This window comes from Macaca nemestrina, chromosome 5, assembly GCF_043159975.1.
Source record: "Macaca nemestrina isolate mMacNem1 chromosome 5, mMacNem.hap1, whole genome shotgun sequence".
NCBI classification, from domain to species: Eukaryota; Metazoa; Chordata; class Mammalia; order Primates; family Cercopithecidae; genus Macaca; species Macaca nemestrina.
In genome coordinates this window covers 41,953,855-41,978,504 of record NC_092129.1, presented here as the reverse complement: position 1 = coordinate 41,978,504, position 24,650 = coordinate 41,953,855, and the positions used below count along the sequence as shown (strand labels likewise).

The window sequence follows — 24,650 nt, the reverse complement described above, 5'->3', positions numbered from 1 at the left end:
TTAAAGCAATAGGGGTTTATTTTTTTCTCCCATAATAAGCCAAAGGCAGGTGGTCACAGACATTAGTTCAGAAGCTCAATGCTGACGATGATTCAGGCTTTCCATCTTCCTGTTCTTCACTGGTAGCTGTTGACTTTTCATCTTCAATCTTGTTGCCTCATGGTTGCAAAATGCCAAGATTCAGCATTACTGGATCTACATTCAAGGCAAGAAGATTGGAAAAGGGCCAAAGCCAGCAAACTCTCCCATTGCATCTGCCCCTTCTATGAGAAAGGAAAAGTTCTCACAGAATGCTTTGCAATCCTCTCCCCCATTATACCCCCAACGCCCACCACACATACACATACCTCACAGACTTCTGCTTGTGTTTTGCTGACCAAAACTATGTCACATCCCTACACTTAGCTGCCACAAAGGTTGGGAAAGGGAGTAATAAGCCTGTCCAGCCTCTACAGTAGGGAGGCAGCAAGGTAGAAGGGGACTGAGAAGAGCTGTTAGCAGTCAGCTAATGAGTAGTATCTGCCAGTCACCACATAGCATGTGGCATCTACCCTAGGCAGTGCTCTAAGACAAGCCATCTACTAGAATTCTTGATTGTCTATGGATAACCATCTTCAAGCCAGGGGTTGGTCTGATACAATCGGATGTCAGCATGAGAGCTAAGAAGAGGGTTGAGCGCAAGGCAAGAGGATAGTGCTTTGTTGAGTATCAATATGATATCCAAATATCTCTCTAAATTCTTATCAGTGACCCAATTATAGCTTAGCCAGCCATAAATTCAACTATCCCTGCTTCAGTCCCACACCTCTTTACAAGCTTGTTTTGTTCATCACATATTTATTTAATAAGTAGCCACAGACATTGGTTCGGCTGCTCAATGCTGACATTGATGATTCGGGATTATAATCATAATCATACTACTGATGATTCAGGATCATCAATACTCCACAAATATTAATGGAGTAATAGGCACTTGGCTAGGTGCTCGGGATCTGACAGTGAAGAAAACAAATTTATTTTTTAGAGAAAGAGACTACTGAAACAAAATTTTCTATGTGTGTATATACATATATTTATGTATGCACACACACACGCACACGGAGGCATTTCCTTAAATCTCAGATTAAGTCCCTGTTTATGCACCTATAATCCTGTTACTCTCCTTGGTAACAATTACTACAATTTCAGTAATTATTTGTGAAATATATATATGCATACATTTAACATATATAATGTATTCATATTTAATTCAAATTTAATAGATATATTAAATTTCCAGTAGAATCTCCAGATAATAATAAGTACTATGGAATAAACAAAGTTAACTAAGGGACAGTGTAAAGGCATGGGTAGAATGTGAGAGGGCAAGAGTATTGTCTATAATTTACAGACGAATCAGGGGAATTTAGAACTACACGCTACAACTACAAACTTTCATGCTGTCTCCTTTAAAAGGAAGCTGGCAGACATTTCTGCTTTGGAGAAAAGAGGAAGGAAATGCACTGTGCTCAGAACCAAAATGCACAGTTTGTGCTGCACACACAGGCTCTGTTCTCATTAGATCATATTTCTAGCTTCTTAAATTGTTTTATTTGGCCTGTGAACTTGAAAGGCATGTGAGTGTGGTCTTCAAAATGTAGCCTTGCTTCTGAGCAGCACTTCAGTATACCCTTGGCTTTAGAATGATCTAAGCTCCTCCCCAGTTTATTTTCTTCATTTTAAAAACTAATCTGAGGCTCTAGCGGGGACCAACGTATACTTGGATATTCCCCAGCCATTAGGCACTGGAAATTTATCAAGGAAAGCTGGCGCCGCTCATCTGTTTCTGTGTTAGCTGTATGAGATTTTTATATTGGATTCAAAAATACAGTTTATTGCTCTTCTTCCTACCTCTCTTATTAGTCTGTGGTCATCTCCATCTTTTAACTTTATTCAGGCTAATTTTACCTTATCCTTCAGGTCATAACAAAATGAAAACTTCCTTAAAAAACAATTTCCCTAAATCCAGACACAGTGGCTCACACCTGTAATCCCAGCATTTTGGGAGCCTGAGGCAGGAGAATCATTTGAGCCCAGGAGTTTGAGACCAGCCTGAGCAACACAGCAAGACCCCAGCTCTATAAAAAATTTAAAAACTAGCCAGAATAAGGTCAGGCAAGGTGGCTCATGCCTGTAATCCCAGCACTTTGGGAGGTCAAGGTGCGTGGATTGCTTGAGCTCAGGAGTTTGAGATCAGCCTGGGCAACATGGTGAAACCCCATCTCTACAAAATACCCAAAAAAAACCCCTGTGGTCCCAGCTATTTGGGAGGCTGAGGTAGAAGGATGGCTTGAGCCAGAGAGGTGGAGGTTGCAGTCAGCTTAGATTGTGCCACTGTACCCCAGCCTAGGCGATACAGCCAGACTCTGTCTCAAAAAAAAAAAAAAAAAAAAAATTAGCCAGGTGTGGTGGTGTACACCTATAGTCTCAGCTATTTGGGAGGCTGAGGCAAGAGGATCATTTGACCCCAGGAGTTTGAGGCTGCAGTAAGCTATGATCATGCCTCTGCACTGCAGCCTAGGTGACCGAGTGAGACCCTGTCTCAAAAGAAAGAAAAAGAATTTCCTTAAAATGTAGACTAAGTTAAATTCTTGGTTATGCTCCTTTAATCTCTTCCCATTGCTCTCCTTGGGAATGATGATCATGATTTCAGTACTTATGTAATTCCTTGTTTAACAGCTATCTCCCTCAGTAGGCAGTAAGCTCCATGAGGGCAGGGGCCATGTCTGTCTTGCTCAGGTCTTTATCTCAGTGTTTCACCATGTCGGTCACACACAGTATCACTTGATAATATTCACCCAATTAATAAATATATTTAGTCTCCAAATGACTAACTAGCACAGTCTTCAGAAGGATAGGTAGGGTGGTGGGTGCTGTGATTGTGAAACTTGCCCAGATCCCTCTCAGGAACAGACGACTCGGTTCTGTCCCCTTCCTGATGCTAGGGGTGCTGCTAGTAGACACACTCAGCCATCAGCCTTCCTCTGGGGAATGCCTCCATGAAAGAAATGGACAGAGCCCAAATCATGTGCCATTTCAGGGACAGTTGGTATTCAATGACTAATTAGTGTTGGGCTTTAAGGCCCAGCCCCTCATACCAACTCAACACACCTTTACAAGGCCATCCCAACTCCAGAGAGCCCCTTGGGAGTCTTTATTGGGATGGCATCACAGATCAACTGCTTCCTAGGCTCTGCTTCCTCCACCTCCCCTTCACAGAGGTTTATTCCAAGAGTACTCCCTAATCAATGTCTTATACCTTAATCTCGACCTCAGAGTTTACTGCCAGGGTAACCCAGTGTGTGACAAGTACTACAAAAATGTTTACAAGCTGGATACCATATTTTGTTCTACTCCATAAACGCCTAAACAGTAAAGATCAGTTATTTATCCTTGCATCCTTACAACGACTAGAAGTCGTCTTTCATATAGTGGACATCAGAAACACATCAAAGAAAATATTCTCCCTAAACTTAGTCTAGATTGAGCTAAATTCTTCTGATTCAAAATGTGGTCCTATCGAAAGGGGCAGTGGCATCCCCGGTGTATTTTGTCCGAAATACAAAATCTCTTGAGAGATTTGGAACCTGAATTGGAACTACTGAATCCAAATCTGCATTTTATCAAGATCCGCAGAAGGTTCACATGTACGTTGAAGTTTGAGAAGTACTGAGCTAAGGGATTTATTAATACAAGTAAAATGATCAGGCTGATAATCCCTTAAGGATTTTCCGTCTTTAAAAATGTTCCTTAACACTAGTAATCATGCACTCTTTCACTCAACAAATATTGAGTGCCAAGTAAAGATGTCAGCTCTACGGAGCTTACATTTCAGGAGAAAACAAATATCAAGGTGTACATTATAGTGTACAGCAAGGTGAAAAGTGCCATGAAGAAACAGTAGAGGGGAAGTAAGGAGGAGAGGGTGTGTCGCAATTTAAAATTTTTACGAAAGGTCATGATACTCAGAATTGAAGCCCGTGAGATCATTAGACATATGCATGTTTGAGCACAAGCGCTGAATGATTTAGCAACGTGACTGCAGTGGAATGGGAGAGATGCAAAATAACAGACAAACCCAGAGAGGTAAGAGAGCAGACCTCTTCATGAGAGGCTGTCTAATAAACTGATTTGACACTGAATTGCTGAGAAGGTAATGCAAATAGTTTTTTTCTCCAAGAACAAAGTTGTTCTTGGCCAAGCCGATTTGATTTGGGCTGTAGGAACCTGCACAAACCACTTCACTAGCTAAGTCTTAGGTTCCCCAAATGAAAAAGCAGGGACTGGAAATGGCTTTTGAAGTCTCTTTTTTTTTTTTTTTTTTTTTTTTTTTTGAGACGGAGTCTCGCTCTGTCACCCAGGCTGGAGTGCAGTGGCCGGATCTCAGCTCACTGCAAGCTCCGCCTCCCGGGTTCACGCCATTCTCCTGCCTCAGCCTCCCGAGTAGCTGGGACTACAGGCGCCCGCCACCTCGCCCGGCTAGTTTTTTGTATTTTTTAGTAGAGACGGGGTTTCACCGTGTTAACCAGGATGGTCTCGATCTCCCGACCTCGTGATCCGCCCGTCTCGGCCTCCCAAAGTGCTGGGATTACAGGCTTGAGCCACCGCGCCCGGCCTGAAGTCTCTTTCTTTTCTAAAAATGTCAGGCTCCAAGACACCCAGGTGAAGTCTAAGAGTTAGTAAAACAAGGATTGTGGCTCGGCTGTGGCCTAATGCAAACTTTCGCAACCCCAGGATACTGAAAAAAACTGGAAGAAGAATTGCAGAATGAGGTGCCAGGCTGAAAGACCTTAACCTTTGCACTCAAGTTCCTCCCACACCGAGAAACCCAGGTCCCGACCGCAGGGCGCCCTGCTCACGGCGGGGTGTGGCGCCTGAGTCCGCCTCCTGAGTCCGCCTCCTGCGGCTTCCCGGACTTGGCTCCGCCCACGCCCTGGTCCAGCCTCCTGCCGCAGCCGACACAGACCTCGGTGACGGAAGTGACGCAAGGCGGAGGCTGTAGGTTCGCGCCGGGCCCGGTCCGCAGTAGCTGTGGGTTGGAGCCGGCGTCCGTCGGTAGCAGCATGGCTCTCCTCTTTCTTCTGCCCCTTGTCATGCAGAGTGTGAGCAGGGCTGAGATGGGCACCGCGGATCTGGGGTCGTCCTCAGGTACCGTCGCTCGCGGCAGGGCTGCGGCCGGGTGGGGACGAGAGGGAGGGCGGGATCCGCCCCAGCCGAGAAGCCCCGCCCCGCTTCTCCGCGGTCGCCCTTTCTCGGGACCCCTGCGTCGGGCCCTGAGCGGGCGACGGGGAGGCGAGGTTGGGTCGCGACACTGGGGCCCAGTGGTTTGCACTCGTCAGTTCCCTGGTTGCCGCCACAACAAATCACGCCGCTTGTTTTTCTGACTCTTGTAATCCACTTTTAAATATGCTTGTGCGCTGCAGAAGGACGTTGCCGGTCAATGTGGACCAGCGTGGTTTCATAAAATTATAATATCGTTTTCTTACTGTACTTTTTTTATGGTTAGATACGCAGATACTCACTAGTGTGCTACGGTTGCCTGCAGTGTTCGGTGCAGTGACAGGCTGTACAGGTTCATGCCCTAGAGCAGTAGGCTGTGTCATCTGGGGTTGTGTCAGTGCGCTACTGCCCGAAGAAATTGCCTAAGGGGACATTTCTCCATTTCTCAGAACAGATCTCCATCGTTAAGTGACGCATGACTGTGAATGTCCTGATCAGCATGTGACATCGTGGTCTCAGTTCGTGGCTTAAATACTTCTTACGGGGGAGACTCAAAGTGCTTAGAGTAGGAGAGTATGCATTCTGTCGCCAGCTGAGGAGTGAGTGGCAGCTGAGAAGTGGCCACTCTCAGTCTGGAAGTGGTGGATTGCCGGCACTCACTTGCAGATTTGGCAATAGGTCTCTTCGTCTGGGTTTGTTCTTCGGAGCATTTTATTTCCACCTGCTTATTGACATTTCCTAGGAAACAAATGTTGAGGATGGCTTTTCTGAGTGCAGAGTAATTGTGATTACGAGCTCCAGAGAAATCAGTAAACCTTTTCAATTCAGTTTTCTTTTTTATTATATTATGATTTATGATTCATACGGACTTTGAAAGGTCCACGTTTTGGTTCTGTGTTCACAACAATCTTCTAGAGTAGGCGTTATTTATCTCTCTATGAATGAGAAATTGAGTTGCGGAGAGGCCTGCCCAACTGGCAGAGAAGTCATAGCCACTCAGTGGGGAGCTGCTCAGTTTGGCTCCAGAGTCCAAGTTCTTAACTGCTCTGCCGGGCTCAAGTCAGTCATCCACAAGGGCAGTTGCAGTACTTTGCCGGAAGAGCTTGCACTTAGGCACAGACTAAAGGAAAGCAAGCTGGGGTGCTTGTCTCTCTTAGGGAAGTCAGCAAAGACTTAACAAAGGTGACCCCAGTGTTGGAACCAGAGGTGCAGAGACTGAGGTGCAGAGGTGTGATGGCATGTTGAATTCGTGGAATATTAAGCGTTTTATTATAAACTGTGTGTGAGAGCTTACAAGGGGAGATAGGTTAGGTGGAGAAGTACGAACCAAATAATGAATTGCCATATTGTGTACCAGCAAGAAACCCAGCTTTATTAACTTAAGCAAAAAGAGGAATTTATTGTCTCAGAAAAACCAGAGTTAAACAGAAAATTAGAGATGCCAGGTGGGTCTCAAGAAGCTAGAACCAGGAACCCAAACTGCTAGGACTCTCCATTTCTTATTTCAGACTGTTGGCATTGACAGCTTTCCACACTTGGCAGGAATCATGGATTCTGACAGCTTCTGGGTTTTGACATCTTGCAGCCTCCGCCATCCTAACAAAATCCCAGGGAAAGGCTCTGATTTGCCCAGCTAGGTTCAGGTGCCAGCTTGCATGGGAAGAACATTCTCGTAGAGGGTGGGGTTGGGTTACCAGAAGAAGCGGAATGGCGTGCCTGAAAGAAGTACAGGTGTTGAGCCAACAAAATAATACACCCACTATGCCTTGCTGAAGTCAGTCATTATTTACTAATGCTGACATCATTGGATTATCAATTACAAAGGGAAATGATTTAATGCAGAATCAGACATGCCATTTAGAAAGACCAGTCATCTTACAAAGTAGTTTGAGGGTAAACACAAGGCCCATTAGGAGGCTGCTGCTTAAGTTGGAGTCAATGAGAAGTAGTTTTAAGTGGAGAAGAGGACAGTTAGAAGAACATTTAGAAGGAAGAGTTAGTAGCCCTCTGACTGGATGGCAGCAGAGAAAGAGGATAATGCTAGCTCAGGCATAGCATAAAAGCAAGTGCCAGGCCCTTCCTTCTGAGTACGGAGCGCTCCTAAGCATGTAACCCTTATGAGTGCACAATTGCACGTCCTTGTAGCCTGCCCTGGGAGGAGGATTTTCTGTCTGCCTCCCGTGGGAACATCAACTTCAGCCTTCCATATTCTGCAGAAACTTTAGAATTTGTCTCTGTACCTCTGGTTCTAAAACTGGGGTCACCTTTGTGAAGCCTTTCCTGACTCTTCTAGCAGAGACAGGCACCCCGGCCCTGCTTTTCATTAGTTTTAGTGAGCCTTCCTTTTAAAGTGCATTTCTAACACATTTCTCTAGATTTTTCAGTGCATTTTTTCTAGATTTTGTTGTGTTCCCTGTTCTTTTAAAGTTAATTTAAAACACAAAATCTCCAAAGTAGGAAGAAACCCACAATGCTCTGGCTCTTGCTTAGCTTCCCAGCCTTATTCTTACTGTTGCTGGGCTTGACTCTATAAAAGTTCATCTTAGATGAGAGGGCCTGGTAAGAACAGGGAAGCAGACAAGAGAATATAGTGATATAGTCAGTCTCCAGGAAATCCAAGTGTTTAGGAATGTATTGTGTTACATTCATGGGCTTTTCATTAATACTTCTTAAGTGAAAATGAAATCGGTATGTGCCACTTAATCAGTAGTATTTCACTCTTCATACACTTTTACACATAAAAGTAGTATATATATTTTTAAGTGAATCAGGGTGGGCCACTGGCTTTCTTCATCCAGATGGGTGTCCCACTCTGAGTAATAGCTGAAGAGCTAGGCTGGACTTTACACCAACCTCAAGGCTCTTCACTGACCTTGCACAGTTTATCAGCTATGCTTCCTACTAATTATCTGGCTTTAGGATAAAGCCTTGAGTACTGTTTAAATTTTTCACTATTTCTTTGGATTCTATAGTTATTTCCGAGATTCAAAATACACAGGATAATACATTTTAATTATATTTATTGAATAGGGTATTAAATTTTCTTTTTCACTTTATTCTGATTCATGATTCATACAGACTTTGAAAGGACCACATTTTGGTTCTATATAAAAGAAAACCTAGGCTGGGAGCAGTGCCTCATGCCTGTAATCCCAGCACATTGGCAGAAGGATCACTTGAGCCCCAAAATTCAAGACCAGCCTGGGCAACATGACAAAACCCCATCTATACAAAAAAATACAAAAATTAACCCTGTGTGGTGGCATGTGCCTGTAGTCCTAGCTACTGGGGAGGCTGAGGTAGGAGGATCACTTGAGCCCAGGAGGTCGAGGCTGCGGTGAGCCATGATTGCACCACTGCACTCCAGCTTGGGCAACAGAGCAAGACTCTGTCTCATCTGTGTGTGTGTGTGTGTGTGTGTGTGTGTGTGTATGAAAACCTAAAGAAAAGTAATAGTTTTAAACAGCTGTCTTACAAAATTTGGCAGCATACCAATAGTGCAGTTGTTTTACAAACTAGATGAGTAATTAATGGTTCAATTTTGAGTGAACAAAGAATCAGAATGAGGTTTGAACCAGAATGAAGTGAATTCCTAACAGAAAGGAATTTACTTGTAATTTTCTTACTAAAGGGGTATCTTTATTTTAGATTATCCTAATGCATAGTAATCAGAATACTAGGTATCTGTTTAAGTCTCGGGCATTTTTAAGAAATTATTCATTTTAATACATTGTTCGACTTTTGCAGTGGCCATAATTGTGATAATGTAATAAAATCAGGAAACATTACTTGAAACAGATGCTTGTGAAGTCACCAGAAAATAGTCTTCTCCAATTCCAGTTTAAATATGGAGGTTATTTACCCCTTATTTTATTAAACGATCACAAAGATGTTGGAAGCATTTTTCTTAATTAAAACCAACAAAACTTTGCATATTGTCAAGTCATTACGTAACTTCTCTAAGGCTTTGTTTTCTCGTTGGTAAAATATGTATGATAACATTGTCTCCCTCACAGGATGGATGTGATGAATATCTGAGGTAATGCATTAAAAAGGTGAGCACATTTTGTGTCTTGTAGTAAATACTTAATATTTTAGGGATTATTCAATAATGTGCATTATTATTTTAACAACTATATCTTTAAACATTAAATTCCCTTAGTCTTATGTGAGAAATTGCGTTGGCTTTTAAAAAGACAAACTTGACCAGATCAGTATGAGAAACTTAAAATAGGCTCAGCATCTAACTCATTCTTCCATCTCTTCCAGCAGACAAAAATAGTTTTTTTTTTTAGTAGACTGGAAAAGCCTGCATTGTTTTTTCATTTCTTAAACTATTTCTCAATTCAGAATGAGTTAGTCCAAAAGACAATTAGTATTGAGAAATGACTTCTCTCAGGGACTAGATGGGTCTGGTCCAGTCATAACTAATGCTAGGCCAAACCCAACTAGATTAAATTGGATAAATAGGAGTAAGAATAAAGTCCTGGATTTCAAGTCAGAAAAGTGGCTGAGCAGATATTTATTGGATAAGCCCCAACTTGGTGGTGGTGTGAGGGAAAAATATAGGGGAGGTTAGTTACTTACAAGTTCACTGCAGGCCACTATGTGTTATGCCTGGCTCTTTAAAAAGAAAAATTTCAATTAGAAGATTTCAGTGAACACCTGAGACATCACATGCAAGAATTCTCAAAATGTCCTACTCAGCTTAAACCTGGGGGATGCGGCTCCTTGCTAAGGTGAAAGTTGGAAAGCATTCAGAAAAATAGTCATTTTATCAGCACCGGAAGCCATTCAGGAGGTAGATTGTAATCAAATATATTCTGACAAAAATACAAAGGCCTTGATTTGGTACTTTTCATTTATTCGGTGTGGATTTCTTATGCTGGTTCTGTTTGCCATGCAGATGAAACCTTTGTGACAGTCCCCATTCCTGTCCCTGTATCTTTAACATGGAGAAGGTGTTAGATCTTTTCTGAGGGTTGTTCTTTCAGAAAAGATCCAGATGCTTTAATTTGAAACATTTGTTTTTGAGTTGTAGTGTCAGATGACTTAACATCCAGAACAACAGTTTACTTCATCCTCACTTCCTTATGCTTCTCAGTGTGCTCTTCCATGAAAGAGGTTGGTGAGCAGGTTGTCGGATGATTTCTGTAGAGTCCATAGCCCCGTTCCACCATAGGTGTACATAACTTTTATACAGTCTTTTGACACTAGTGTGTTAAGATGGGTGATGAACTCCTCGGGCTGTCGTGTTTTGAAGAGACACAGATGCTTTTGGTGGTTACAGGACGGAGCACAGGTAGCAGCCCTGGTTCCTGTCACCCATGTATGCGGAGGAAATGGCCAGTGTCCTCAGACTATACTGCGGGTATCTGGAGTTTGCCATCCACCCTACATTCACCAACATTTATTGCAGAGCTATCACGACTGCTGTGTTTTGGTCCTTTGTGACATTCTTATTGTCCCGTCGGTAGCACTGCTCTATATCACCTGCTGATCTTCACTGCTCCTTTATTTTGTCTCTCTTTTTTCATATCCTGTCTCTTCTGGCTTATCAGCTGTCTGAGGAAACAGTTGGCTTTAACCAGGGCCCTCCTTTTTTTCTGCATTGTAATTAAAGTGTTAGGAAAAACAAATTCTTCTCTCCTGTGTTTGGTTTTCTTAAATTCTTAGCTGTGAGTTGTACAGGAGTTCTGGGAATTAGATCTTAAAATACCTAAAGTTTACTCCAGATAGTATGCAGATGTAATACATTAAATAATTCTGAGCCCGTTTCCAAAAGCAACATGAGCTACACAAAACTATCTATCTTGGCATTTTCAAGAGATGAGAAAATCTGTAAGATGATCTTATTTCATGAAATCACTCTGGTAAGATCTTTTCTTAAGCCCCAGAGATAATAATACTCTTTTGCTATTTCTGCATATATTTTTATTTACATAGTATAAATATATTAGAAGTTTATTGTAAGCCTTAATTAATTTAATCTGAATATATAACAATTTAAACCTCACATTACAAAATTCTGAAGCTTAAGAAAACTGCTTATGTCTGTCATCTTATTTTGGCAAATAATATTTGACAAAAAGTAATATTTGGCAAAACAAAGGCAGATGTCTCATAACCACGTAGTTTCTCCTCTGGTAGCATTAAAAACCACAGGTTACATCTTTTGGGTGTACGTTTTTCTTTTAACCTAGTAGTAATTTCTTTTTCTATAAATCATTAAAATCTTTTCTTCCTACCACCTGTCTGTCTTGCTTTGAAAGCTATGATTTAAGTCCTTGTCCTAGTCTAACCATATCAGGCTTTTACTTAAATTATAGGAAACATACTTTGGTTCCCATTAAAAACTAATCTAATGCTGCACAAGCCTCCTCCTGTTTGTAGTTTTCCATTGTGTGATTCAATAGCCCCTTCCTAAGTACAAATGCACTTTTTTTGATATTCTGGTATGCAGATTGACACATACAGGAATTTCAGGTTGAGTAGATACCGTTATAAAGCCATTCCTATTGGGAATAATTAAAAAGAAGGCCTTAGGCGGGGCCCAGTGACTCACACCTGTAATATCAGCACTTTGGGAGTCCCAGGTGGGCAGTTCACCAGGTCAGGAGTTTGAGACCAGCCTGACCAACATGGTGAAACCCCATCTCTACTAAAAATACAAAAATTAGCCGGGTGTGGTGGTGCACACCTGTAATCTCAGCTACTCAGGAGGCTGAGGCAGGAGAATCACTTGAACCCAGAAGGTGGAGGTTGTAGTGAGCAGAGATTGCACTCCAACCTGGACAACAGAGTGAGACTCCATCTCAAAAAAAGAAAAAAAAGTGGAGGCATGGGGCTTAAAAGGAAGGGAAGGATTTCCAGTCTTGGAAACCAGAGGAATGGCGATCCTTGCTATGTAGTGGCAGAAAGCTGAGTGACACTGTAGCTTTCAGTGACACCAAAAGTAGAGAATGTCTGAGGAGTTGTGTGATCTAGCTCAGGAGGTTTCTAAGCAAAGTGCTGAAAGTGCCACCTGGTTTTTTTCTTGGGTCTTATGGTAACAGGTGAGCCTGCTCAATCATGGGAAGAACTGTTAAAAAGAAACCAGGACCACCTGGTCTGAAAATTCTCAGCCTCTCAAGAGGCAAAAAATGCCAAAATGAAGAAATGGCCTCTGAAGGAAGGCTCAGATTTAGTATGAGTTTTCTTAGCATCAAGTACCTCTCTTTTCTGGTTGAAAAAGTGTGTTTATATGTGTGATTATTATTTGATATTAATGTTGATTGAACCCAGGTGAAGAGGAGTGACTTATTACTACCTAAAATATGGATTATGAAGTATTTGAGTTGTTTCAGGAGGTTGAGATGCAAGCATGTGATAGAAAAAAGATGCTCTTAAGGAAGCCTCAGTATGCCCTGCTATGAATAGCCATGGGAACTCTACAAAAAACAAAGAGCCAAGGCTACTCTGGCGAGAGCAGTGCTGTTGGAATCACCTACAAGGAAGTTGCTTAGAGAACCAGAGATGGCAGGTACCAACAGCCTTCAGCAGCGCTTCTGGAAGCAGAAGGAGAAAAACTAGGTGTCTGGTCACTGGCCACAAAAAGGTCAAGTTAGTAGTATGAAGTATTTGAATCTTCAGACCCTCCCAGCTTTATCATCTCAACCTTTTGGCCCAAATTATTACACCATTTTGGTAAATAATATAGAAGTTAGATATTTTGGCAATAACCAAATCTATTCATTTGTTTGAGGGGAGCCATGAAATATACTGGTTTACTGTAAAGCATTCTGTTTTTAAGTTAGTTTTTCCTCATAATTTTTTTTTTTTAAAGAAGAACACTTAAATTGTAAACATAAAGCAGGGTTTCTCAACCTTGGCACTACTGGCATTTTGGGCTATATTATTTTTTGTTGTGGAGGCTGTTCAGTGCATTTTAGGATATTTAGCAGCACCCTTGGTCTCTGCCCTCTAGATGCCAGCAGTACCTACCCCCCGCATTTCTTCTCCAGGTTGTGAGAGCCAAAAATGTCTACCGACATTGATTGCCTGTCTCCTGGGCAACAAAATCACTTCCCACAGAGAACCACTGCAATAAAGGAAAAAATAATCAGAAAAAGAAAATAATAATGGTGATAGCATTTAATGGTTCATTAGTGCCAATTATTTACCTAAATAACTCTTGATCCATGTTCTGCTTTGAAAATATAATATGTATGTTAAATAACTGTAAATTAAGGCAATATACCAGTTTGGTCTTGAATATTAGAATTTTTGTTTTGGGGAAAATATAGATTTTCCCTTCATCAGTAAGCAAATATCTTAGGGATATGAAAGTAACACCTCACTTGAAAGATCAGGAAATCTGAAGTATTTAGCAGTGTGGCCAAGAAAGAACCCAAGTTTATTAATGTTTGACCCAGGGAGTATTTTTCTTATTTAAGCAGTCTGCTTGATATAAATAATCATCATTATCATCCAAGGCACTTTGAAAAAATAGAAACTTCTGTCCCTCTCTCAATTTTTGAGGATGATTATAAGTTATGTTTGGAAGCCACTGTTCCTGTCCACGTTGCCATTCATTTATTTGTTTTAATTATATAAGTAAATCATGTTTAAAAGAATGTTGCAGCTAGGTGAGATTGAATAACCATAAATTTGGGGTCACATCGCTAACTGTATACATTCATGTTTATAAAGAAGTGAAGGGAGAAAGGAGAAGTGTATGTGTTCAGTTTTCCAAGGGGTGTTGGATAACAACCTTTTACACTGAACAGTGGGGAAAAATGACTACCTTTTTTTTTTTTTTTTTGGTCTTTTTTAAGAGAACTGAATGCAGTGGCACAGTCACAGCTCACTGCAACCTTGACCTCCTGGGCTCAAGCGATCTTCCTCAGCCTCCCAAGTAGCTGAAACTACAGGCACAGGCCTCTTTACCTGGCTTATTTTTTAATTGTTTGTGGAGATGGGGTCTCCAACTCCTGAGCTCAACAGATCCTCCCACCTCAGACTCCCAAACTGCTGGGATTATAGGCGTGGGCCACCGCACCTGGCCTGTGACTATTTTTAATGACTAGATTTTGGTAGTGTCTGACTAGATGTTAGAATGACTTCTGTCTGTCCTCTTGCATGACTCTTTCAAGTCTTATCAACAGATGTTTTCTGAAAGGTTTAAAAGAGTGAAGGCAAGAAGAAATGTTGGGTATGTTTTGTAAAAAGCCCTGCACACCCCAGAGAGCAGAATGTTTATGAAATGAATGTGTGGCTCCATTATTCAATCTTTAGGTATCTATTCCTGTACTACAGAAAAAGTGTTGAAGGCATAATAGTATTATGTGTAGAGTTGAGAGGTTGGTGGTATTTTAGAGGCCATCCTTAGTGTAGCCAGTTCCTCTGTAGACATTTGTATTAGTTTGTTTTCATGCTGCTGATAAAGACATACCCAAGGCTGGGAAGAAAAAGATGTTTAATTGGACTTACAGTTCCACATGGCTGGGGGGCCTCAGAATCATGGCAAGGGCGAAAGGCACTTCTTACATGGTGGCAGCAAGAGAAAAATGAAGAAGAAGCAAAAGCAGAAACCCCTGATAAACCCATCAGATCTCTTGAGACTTATTCACTATCAAGAGACTAGCATGGGAAAGACCAGCCCCTGTGATTCAATTACCTCCCCCTGGGTCCCTCCCACAACATATGGGAATTCCGAGAGATACAGTTCAAGTTCAGATTTGGATGGGGACACAGCCAAACCATATCAATGTTGAATACAATCTGCAGTATCAAATATTGAAAAGTCTAGTGATGAAATGAGGATGATTATTACAGTAGTCAGTGCATTTGATTATAAAACTTCTATCATATTATGAGAATTTATTGCTTCATGATGTATTTGTGTTTCCTTTATATTGCAATGTTTCCATAATTTAAAATGAATCAGAATTCTTTATAGATTTTTCAATAAAATTAACTTCTAGATATCTACTCTTAATTTAAATAATTTTGGTATCCTGGTGAATTCTGCTTTTCTTCAAATATACGTATCTGACTAATGTGGCATCTTACAATAAGGTTTTCCAATATTAATGTTAGTTTCTTACAACTGTCCATTTTACTTTTTTATTCTCTTACAGTGCCTATACCAACTAATGTTACAATTGAGTCCTATAACATGAACACCATCGTATATTGGGAGTACCAGAACATGCCACAGGACCCTGTTTTTACCGTAGAGGTAAAGAACTATGGGTGAGTGTCACTCTTTGATTTATCCATTTTTGTTTAGGTCCTTGCAAATTCCGCAACTGTGTTCTGCTTTCATCATCCTTCCCACGTGGCAAAACATCCTGAACTGCTTGTAGATGTCCAAAAGTGCTAAAGATGTAAATTCTTTGCCAGATATTCTTGCCTCTTATTTCCTCTTCCTTATCAGTATTGAAGTAGAGAAGTATCACTAAACTGAGATTAGCATGACAAATAAAGCTAATAGTTACAGTGAAACCCCGTCTCTACTGAAAAATACAAAAAATTAGCCGGGCATGGTGGCGGGCACCTGTAGTCCCAGCTACTCGAGAGGCTGAGGCAGGAGAATGGCGTAAACCCGGGAGGCGGAGCTTGCAGGGAGCCGAGATCACACCACTGCACTCCAGCCTGGGCGACAGAGCGAGACTCCGTCTCGTAGTTAGTATGTTGTCTTCCTATAGTGTATGTATTTTTTAGTAGAACAATATAAATTTCAAAAAACTTTTTTGACAACTGTTAGTTTTTGTAATGTGCTTAGTCCTATAATTAACATGTATATTAATGGAATTTAGAGTTGTTTAAAAAAGCAGAGTTTTAAAAAATTGAATGTGGAGTGTGGCTTGCATACGTCTTACATTTTGAATTGAGCCTCTTTACTGTAACGGAGTTTGTAGTTCTTCTAACTAAAGAGTAAGGGCTTCCTACTTTCTTTAGCGTCTCCATCCTATTCTTACTCTGCTCTTTCTACTGCTTTGTGCTGTGAATAAAAAGCAAAGCACAGACAGAAATGGTTTGAGTTTATTTAATAACAGTAAAAGTTATCTTCACATTTCTTAATTCTTTTTAGTGTTAAGAATGCAGAATGGATTGATGCCTGCATCAGTATTTCTCATCATTATTGTAATATTTCTGATCACGTTGGTGATCCATCAAATTCTCTTTGGGTCAGAGTTAAAGCCAGGGTTGGACAAAAAGAATCTGCCTATGCAAAGTCAAAAGAATTTGCTGTGTGCCGAGATGGTGAGTAGAATGTGTACACATGTAAATTTTAAATTGGAAAATATACATGTCTTCTATATATTTGCTTTTATTAGCAGTTGCTGAAAATTATCACAGTGCTTAAGAAGCACTTGGAGGTATTTAGAGAGTACAGGTTGAGCATCCCAAGTCTGGAAACCAGAATGCTCCAAAATCTGAAATTTTTTGAGCACCAGCATGGCACTCAAAGGAAATACTCATTGGAGCATTTTGGATGTTCAGATTTGGAATGTTTACCTGGTAAGTATAATGCAAATATTCCAGAATCCAGAAAACAAAAACTCAGAAACCGAAAACATTACTGGTCTCAAGCATTTCGGATAAGGGATACTCAACCTGTATCCTCCTCCCCTTCTTTCAAGCCCCACAAAATAGGGCTAACAGGTGGCCATCACTTTGCTGCTTCTATGCTATGACATTTCCACTTCATACAATTATGGGTCTGTGCTGCCCAGCGGTCCCCTGCACCACCCTTGCCCTTCCCATCTTTTGTCATTCATTTGTAAGTTATATTCACTAAGGACTTTGGCAGCTAACTCTTATTCTTAATGCCCGGGGAGCTTGAATACCACCTTAATACATTTAAAATTTGCAGAGTTCCTTATTCTCTTCAGCCACGGTGATTTTCAGGTCTTCACTCTTCCAGCATCCCACTCCCATAGTGTACCTGATGTTTGCTGTCACCTCAAACTCCTGAATCTTTAGTGCCAGTTCCTATTTTCGAACTATGACATCCTGCCTTAGCTCTCAGACCCTCACTCCTGGGTGAAAGACACCTTTAGTCACTTGACTCCTCCCTGGTCTTCTAGCCCCTGGGCCCCTTTCCTTCTAGCCTCACTTCCTTGCTCTGCTCCTGCCTTTCAGATTGTGCCTCTTTGGTCTCTTCTACAGGCTGTTCCTCTCCTTGCCCTTTAAATACTTTTCTTCCCCAGAGTCCACACTTTTGTCATCTGATTACCACACCATCTGCATGTTAGATTTTTTTCCATATAGATTTATCAAGGGCCTACTATGTGCCGGAAAGTATACCGGGCCCTGAGGATACAGTAATGCGTTAAAAACAGACCTGCCTGGCACACAGTGGTACACAGTAATATGTGAAGACTAGATAAATGGTTCACCAACAAAGTCTCAAACATCAAAGACCTAATAAACATTTATGGAGTAAGTTCTCATCTTTCACAGTAAAAAGTTTTGGTGAGAGAAGGTAACTAATGCCATTTCTGAAGCGTTTCTTAGAAACCAGGCTTCTTAATCCACAGAAGCAAAGATAAAGGAAAAATTACTTAATAGAGTTTATATTATGTGAAGTCTTTTTTAAACCAAAGTTTATAACTATTTTTGTTTATAACTAGAAATGAAATTAAACTGCTAAAGAGGCATTTAGATTAGATAAGAGTACTTATTTCCTAAGATTTATGAAACATTTGTTTATAAAGGACACTGAGACTATCTTCTAGATATTTGTGGAGTGGTTTAAATGTGGTCCTGCTTTAGAACAACCAGAACAAAAAAAGAATAGGCTGATTGACAGATTCTGGTAATTTTATGAAAGTACCATGAAGTTCCAAGTACTTATTATACTTTCTCCTCCTCCTTCCCCAGGAAAAATTGGACCACCTAAACTGGATATCAGAAAGGAGGAGAAGCAAATCATTATTGACGTATTTCACCCTTCAGTTTTTGTAAATGGAGAAGAGCAGGAAGTCGATTATGATCCAGAAACTACCTGTTACATTAAGGTGTACAATGTGTATGTGAGAATGAACGGAAGTGAGGTATGTGTTTCTATTTCACATTTTTCATAATGGAAATTCTTGTGTAGCTAGCAAAAGTTGTTTCTTTCTGTAATGTAATGAAAATACAGTGCTTATAAATATTCAAGCAAGACTCACAGATCATAGATTTTGATAAGAAAAAAATATGTGAATGCTATTAAAGCAAAAATGATACGGAGTTAGTCACTAACACTGACTACATGAATACATTTACGTTTTTATTTGCTTCACTTAGCAGAACAGCTCTAATCTAGGATTTTTCCCAGTACACCTCCATTGTTCCACTGGTAAAATGAGGATTTTCTTCCTCATTGGCAGTGATGTAAAGTAATATTAATACTTCTGTTTCTCACCAGCTAAGTTTCTGGACAAATGAGTAGGACAAATGAACATTTGTTAGTTTAACAACTAACAATAAACATTCCTGCAATTTGAGTTTTTAAATTAACCGTCTTTATAAGGAATATAACAGATGCATAGTATCGTGCTATGTTGAAGTAACAAATTGACTTATTGATATCAAAGCTATTTTTAGACAGGTTCAAATCAGTCACATATGTTTTCTTCAGTTGTTTGACCAGGACTAGTATGGTGATTTTTTTTTTAATGCAGATTAAAAGAAGCTGTGCATTTTCACTGTTTTCTTTTTCCATCTAGATCCAGTATAAAATACTGACGCAGAAGGAAGATGATTGTGACGAGATTCAGTGCCAGTTAGTGATTCCAGTGTCCTCACTGAATTCTCAGTACTGTGTTTCAGCAGAAGGAGTCTTACATGTATGGGGTGTTACAACTGAAAAGTCAAAAGAAGTTTGTATTACCATTTTCAATAGCAGCATAAAAGGTAAATTCTTGCCATTTTTTTTCTAAATATAGAGGGAGCAGTAACTAAAACAGGATCATGTGAGGAAAGCAAACTCATTTGCAGTTTCAAAAGATCTGTTTTAACAATATTCAGTTCCATTAGTTCCATTCCTTAGAAAAGTTCAAAATTAAAAATAAAGCAGTTTCTCACACATTAAAAGATACAGAACAACCAATTTGGAAAGCCATGTGATGGCCCCTTGACCCAGGAAAGAAAAAAAATATAATAAGTACATAAAACTGCACAGATGTTTGCATTTCAGGATTATGAATTATAAGTCAGTTTGTTACTTCACCATAGCAAGATGTTATGAATCCACTAAAATGTTCTCTATGGGGATTGTAATTTAAAGACTGAAGAGCAGGAACGCTCATTGATTACAACTGTATGATGTGGACTGGACAAAGACTTGTGGTTAATATCCAGAAAACTTTATAGATGGGTTTAAATAATAAATAATGGATCATTTTTATGGCATTTTACAATAATTAATTTTATTTCATCTTTTAATATGGGGGATTGGGAGGTAGAGATATATATGTTAGAACTTGAACTTTAGAACTGTTACTCTCAGGTGTCAGGTATCTTAAAGAAGTTTGGACTTTTCTTTGTAGTTATGAAATGTAAGTGTTCATTATAGATAATTTATAAAATATGAAAAGCCAGAAGAAAATAAAATGATCTGTAGTTTTACCATGCAAAAGTACCCCATTACTCACAGTTTGATATTTTCTTTAGTTTTTCTACATAGACATGATCATATTGTATAGTATATATGATTTTGTTTATTGCTTTAAGCATATATTATAAATATTTTTCCATTTTATTTCAGATACTTCATTAATGTCTGTAGAATATTTCACTATATAAATTATGTATTTAATGTTTTATTGTTTTTGGACTTTTAAGAGTATAGGAGTTTTCACTATGACAACTCATGCTTTGATGATTATCTTTGTGTGTATGGGTGTATATATACATTTTTTCTTAGGATTTTTTTAGAATATATTTCATAGGTTTAAAAATTTACTAAAATTTTATGATAAAAGTATATTTTCGAAGAATGGAAATATAGGCTGAAGAGTCAGAACAAACACCTAAAATTCAATAATAATAACTTCCAGCCATTATATGAAGGTTTCAAATAGGTGACTTAAAGCAGTGCAGTACATTTTATGCTAATTTTCATTATGCTATTTGAAAAATAAAACCCTTCTTAATGCTCAAAATTTGAAATACTGCAAATGCCCCAGATTTGTTTTTAGCCTGAATTATAAACTGCACTGATAATATGGCCACACGGTAGCATCGCTGTGGCTCCTGAGCAGCAGCCCCTGCCTGCTTGCCTCAATGCCTTGCAGCCAGCACTTGCTCAGCCCATGGGACTTCTAACAACACTAAAGGGAGTGGTTTTGTAGTTATTTTTTACTTTTGTAATGATTTAACTTTTTTCACATCCTGTGATAAGCGTAATAGAAGCATTCATTAACTAGTAACTTCCATAGTTAGAAAATTCTAGGTAACAAAATGCCCTAAAGGAAGCCAGACATTGCCACAGTATGTTATAGTGCTGTTAATTGGAAGAGAGAACTATGAAAAAAAAAATACTGAAGACTGTGCTGCAGAAATAAAAAGCAGCATTAGAGCAAAATACACAATGGTGATTCTAGATGTCTGTGCTTGGACACAGATCTTTCCTATTTTATATTATTTATGTCTGGTTTGTAATTAAGGGGACTTTATTCCTGTGCAACATTCCTGTGTGCATGTACATCTGTGAAGCTTTATAAGTATTTGCAGTCATGAAATAAATAAATGTAACAGAAAATTCTGAGGAGTGGGGGCTAAATCATTTTAAGAGCTATAAACACTGCCAGAATTTCTTTCTTTCTTTTTTTTTTTTTTTGTTTTATTTTTGTTTTTGTTTTTCTTGAAATGGAGTCTCGCTCTGTCACCAGGCTGGAGTCCAGTGGCACAATCTCAGCTCACTGTTACCTCCACCTCCTGGGTTCAAGTGATTCTCCTGCCTCAGCCTCCCGCATAGCTGGGAGTACAGGCACACGCCACCACACCCAGCTAATTTTTGTATTTTTAGTAGAGATGGGGTTTCACCATGTTGGCCAGGATGGTCTCAATCTCTTGATCTCATGATCTCATGATCCGCCTGCCTCAGCCTCCCAAAGTGCTGGGATTACAGGCATGAGCCACCGTGCCCAGCTGCCAGAATTTATTTCTAAGGAGAGATATTTTTTAAATTCTTCTTTTGCATTTTTAACTGAAAGAAGTGCATAACCCTGGAAACATACTGTATGTAGGGCTGTAAGGAAATTATTGTGGAAAAGCTATTTTAACTATATTATGTCATAGCAGAATAGTCCCAGAAAGTTCTAGAATTGCAGAGCTGGGAGGAATCATATTGCTATCCAAGACAGATACCTAATTTTTCACTCAGAGTTCCTAACTTCTGCTTCCTTCAGTGTTCTTTAAAACTCTGGCCATATTCACTAATGTGTAAATCTATTCAAGAATGGCACTAAGACTTTTTGATAGACAATAGCAGTATTCCATCTTAATTGTAATTTGCAATTTCTGCCTTTTTTAAGGTTCTCTTTGGATTCCAGTTGTTGCTGCTTTACTACTCTTTCTAGTACTTAGCCTGGTATTGATCTGTTTTTATATTAAGAAGATTAATCCATTGAAGGAAAAAAGCATAATATTACCCAAGTCCTTGGTAATGTATTTAATTTTTTTTGTACACACTAAAAGGTTAACTTGAACCATTTTTGATAGTTTCTTAAATTATGTTTTTAAAGTGGAATGATATTCAACAGCATGTCACCTGCCATCAGTCAGTCTACCACACATCCAAAATGACATACTGTGTCTTTTGCTATGCAGCACGTTTTGTTTTGTTTTGTTTTGTTTTAATTCTCAGGGCAAAAACACAGACAATTCTGTTAAAGATCTTAAAGTCTAGTGGAAAGAAAAGATAAGTATACATTGGATATATACAGTGTGATAGGTTCAAAGGTTTATACCTGAGCCTGTGAGGACTTTGTCCAGCTTTGGGATGGGGTTAGTCATGGCTTTTCCAGAGGCAATGCCTGAGCAGTCTTGAGAGACACACAGGAGTTTAGGCACTAGGGGACAGAATGTGCCGAGGTGCAGAGCCAAGAAAGCATGACTTTGAAAGATCTGCTAATATGGAAACACTTCATTATTGTTGGAGTATAAAAGGAAAGTTGGCCAAAAATGAGACTAACATAGGAGTTTGACGATTTCAGTGTCCAACATTTCAAAGCCTTTGATGAAAAGAACATTTAAAGGTAACAGAATAGTATCTATTTGAATCAAATATGACAGGAATAATATCTGTGATGCTCAAAGGGCACATTAAAATTTGCTATTAAAAAAACTACCTTTAAGTACAGTAGATAAGAACTCTCAATTAGTAGTCAACTCACAAATGAATTGTAATATTTTATTTTTTACTAGTAATTAAGCACAAAGCAACCTTGCAGTATGCCATTTTACACTAGAGAAGGAAAAAGAAACCGGGATATCCAGTAGTAGTAGGATAATGGGTAAATGCTGGTTAAAAGTAATCTAGCCCTGGTAAGAAGAAAAGCACACAGTGGGTATTCGGTGTAATAGTGCCATAAACATGCCATTTCTTCAATATAGTCACTCCACTCTTAAAAAATGTATTATAAGGAAATAATTTCATAAATAAAAAGATGTGTGGGATATTTAACATGTATAGCTAGTAAAAATTGGAAACATTTCCACATCTATTAGAGAAATTATTTATCAGTATAAAGAAATAATATGAGCCACTAAAAATTACAATGATGAAGGCAAGTAATGAGAATATTAAGTAGATGTGCTCACTTTGCAGACATAATATGCATACATGTGGAAGATAATTGTATCTGGATTCTCTAGAGGGACAGAATTAATGGAATATATATATAAGTATCGAGATATATATATAAAGGGGAGTTTATTTAGTATTAACTCACACGATCAAAGGTCCCACAATAGGCCGTCTGCAGGCTGAGAAGCAAGGAGAGCCAGTCCAAGCTCCAAACCTGAAGAACTGAGAGTCCAATGTTCAAGGGCAGGAAGCATCCAACACGGGAGAAAAATGTGGGCTGGGAGGCTAAACCAATCTCTCTTTTCACATTTTTCTGCCTGCTTATATTCTAACCATGCTGGCAACTGATTAGATTGCACCCACTCGGATTAACAGAGGGTCTGCTTTTCCCAGCCCACTGACTCAAATGTTAATCTCCTTTGGCAACACCCTCACAGACACACCCAGGATCAATACTTTGTATCCTTCAGTCCAATCAAGTTGACACTCACTATTAACCATCACAGTAACGTTTCAAAAAGCAACGTATATTAGTAAGATATCCTTGTGCACATGTACCCTAGAACTTACAGTATAATAATAATAAAAAAAGATATCTGATGGCTTTTTAAAAATGCTAAAACTTTGTTTTTAATCTTACTATGGTACCTTTCATTAAAAAGAAAAGGCAGCCATCTGATTCACCCGTTATCCTAAATGTGCCATTTGGTGGTCCATTACTTTAGACATTTGTTTTTTTGAGGGTAGGCACTTAAGCTTAACAATATTTTATCTTTAATCAATTTTTCTCCCCATAGATCTCTGTGGTAAGAAGTGCTACTTTAGAGACAAAACCTGAATCAAAATATGTATCACTCATCACATCATACCAGCCATGTTCCTTAGAAAAGGAGGTGGTCTGTGAAGAACCGTTGTCTCCAGCAACAGTTCCAGGCATGCATACCGAAGACAATCCAGGAAAAGTAGAGCATACAGAAGAACTTTCTAGTATAACAGAAGTGGTGACTACTGAAGAAAACATTCCTGACGTGGCCCCGGGCAGCCATCTGACTCCAATAGAGAGAGAGAGTTCTTCACCTTTAAGTAGTAACCAGTCTGAACCCTGCAGCGTCGCTTTAAACTCCTATCACTCCAGAAATTGTTCTGATAGTGATCACTCCAGAAATGGTTTTGATACTGATTCCAGCTGTCTGGAATCACATAACTCATCTGATTCAGAATTTCCCCCAAATAATAAAGGTGAAATAAAAACAGAAGGACAAGAGCTCATAACAGTAATAAAAGCCCCCACCTCCTTTGGTTATGATAAACCGCATGTGCTGGTGGATCTACTTGTGGATGATGGCCGTAAAGAGTCCTTGATTGGTTACAGACCAACAGAAGGTTCCAAAGAATTTTCATGAGATCAGCTAAGATGTACCAACTCTGAAGTCTCATTTTCCTGGACAGTTTTCTGCTTTAATTTCATGAAAAGATTATGATCTCAGAAATTGTATCTTAGCTGCTATCAACCAAAGGGAGTGACTTAGTTTAGATAAAAGTGTAAAGAGGATGTGTGGCATTTTCAATTTTGGCCTGAAAACTACAAAGACTGTTTTTTTTT

The 24,650-nt window shown here is 39.5% G+C and overlaps 1 protein-coding gene and 1 long non-coding RNA gene across 4 annotated transcripts; one reads left to right on the top strand and one right to left on the bottom strand.

The window, feature by feature from the left end:
• Window positions 1-5,113, bottom strand: LOC105465686 (uncharacterized). Its single transcript, XR_977728.2, has 2 exons — window positions 5,006-5,113; window positions 1-195 (listed from the first exon to the last, which is right to left on the bottom strand). It is a non-coding gene; the product is annotated as an uncharacterized lncRNA (long non-coding RNA).
• On the top strand, window positions 5,013-24,650 carry LOC105465687 (interferon gamma receptor 1). 3 transcript variants are annotated; one of them, XM_011714267.2, is made up of 7 exons: window positions 5,013-5,187; window positions 15,381-15,495; window positions 16,337-16,509; window positions 18,133-18,305; window positions 18,963-19,149; window positions 21,774-21,901; window positions 23,845-24,650. In XM_011714267.2, the coding sequence occupies exons 1-7, from the start codon at window positions 5,103-5,105 to the stop codon at window positions 24,448-24,450; spliced, it is 1,467 nt and encodes a 488-aa protein (XP_011712569.2). In that variant the 5' UTR covers window positions 5,013-5,102; the 3' UTR covers window positions 24,451-24,650. The 3 variants fall into 3 exon arrangements, with proteins under 3 accessions (XP_011712569.2, XP_070952616.1, XP_011712570.2); XM_071096515.1 differs by lacking the exon at window positions 5,013-5,187 and adding an exon at window positions 8,737-9,112; XM_011714268.3 differs by lacking the exon at window positions 5,013-5,187 and adding an exon at window positions 9,245-9,314.

Excerpts from the sequence above, each read along its gene's own strand:
- LOC105465687 (XM_011714267.2), top strand. The coding sequence starts at position 5,103 with ATGGCTCTCCTCTTTCTTCTGCCCCTTGTCATGCAGAGTGTGAGCAGG. Across the intron at positions 5,188-15,380 it reads GGATCTGGGGTCGTCCTCAG|TGCCTATACCAACTAATGTT; the intron begins GTACCGTCGCTC and ends ATTCTCTTACAG. Across the intron at positions 19,150-21,773 it reads TTTCAATAGCAGCATAAAAG|GTTCTCTTTGGATTCCAGTT; the intron begins GTAAATTCTTGC and ends GCCTTTTTTAAG.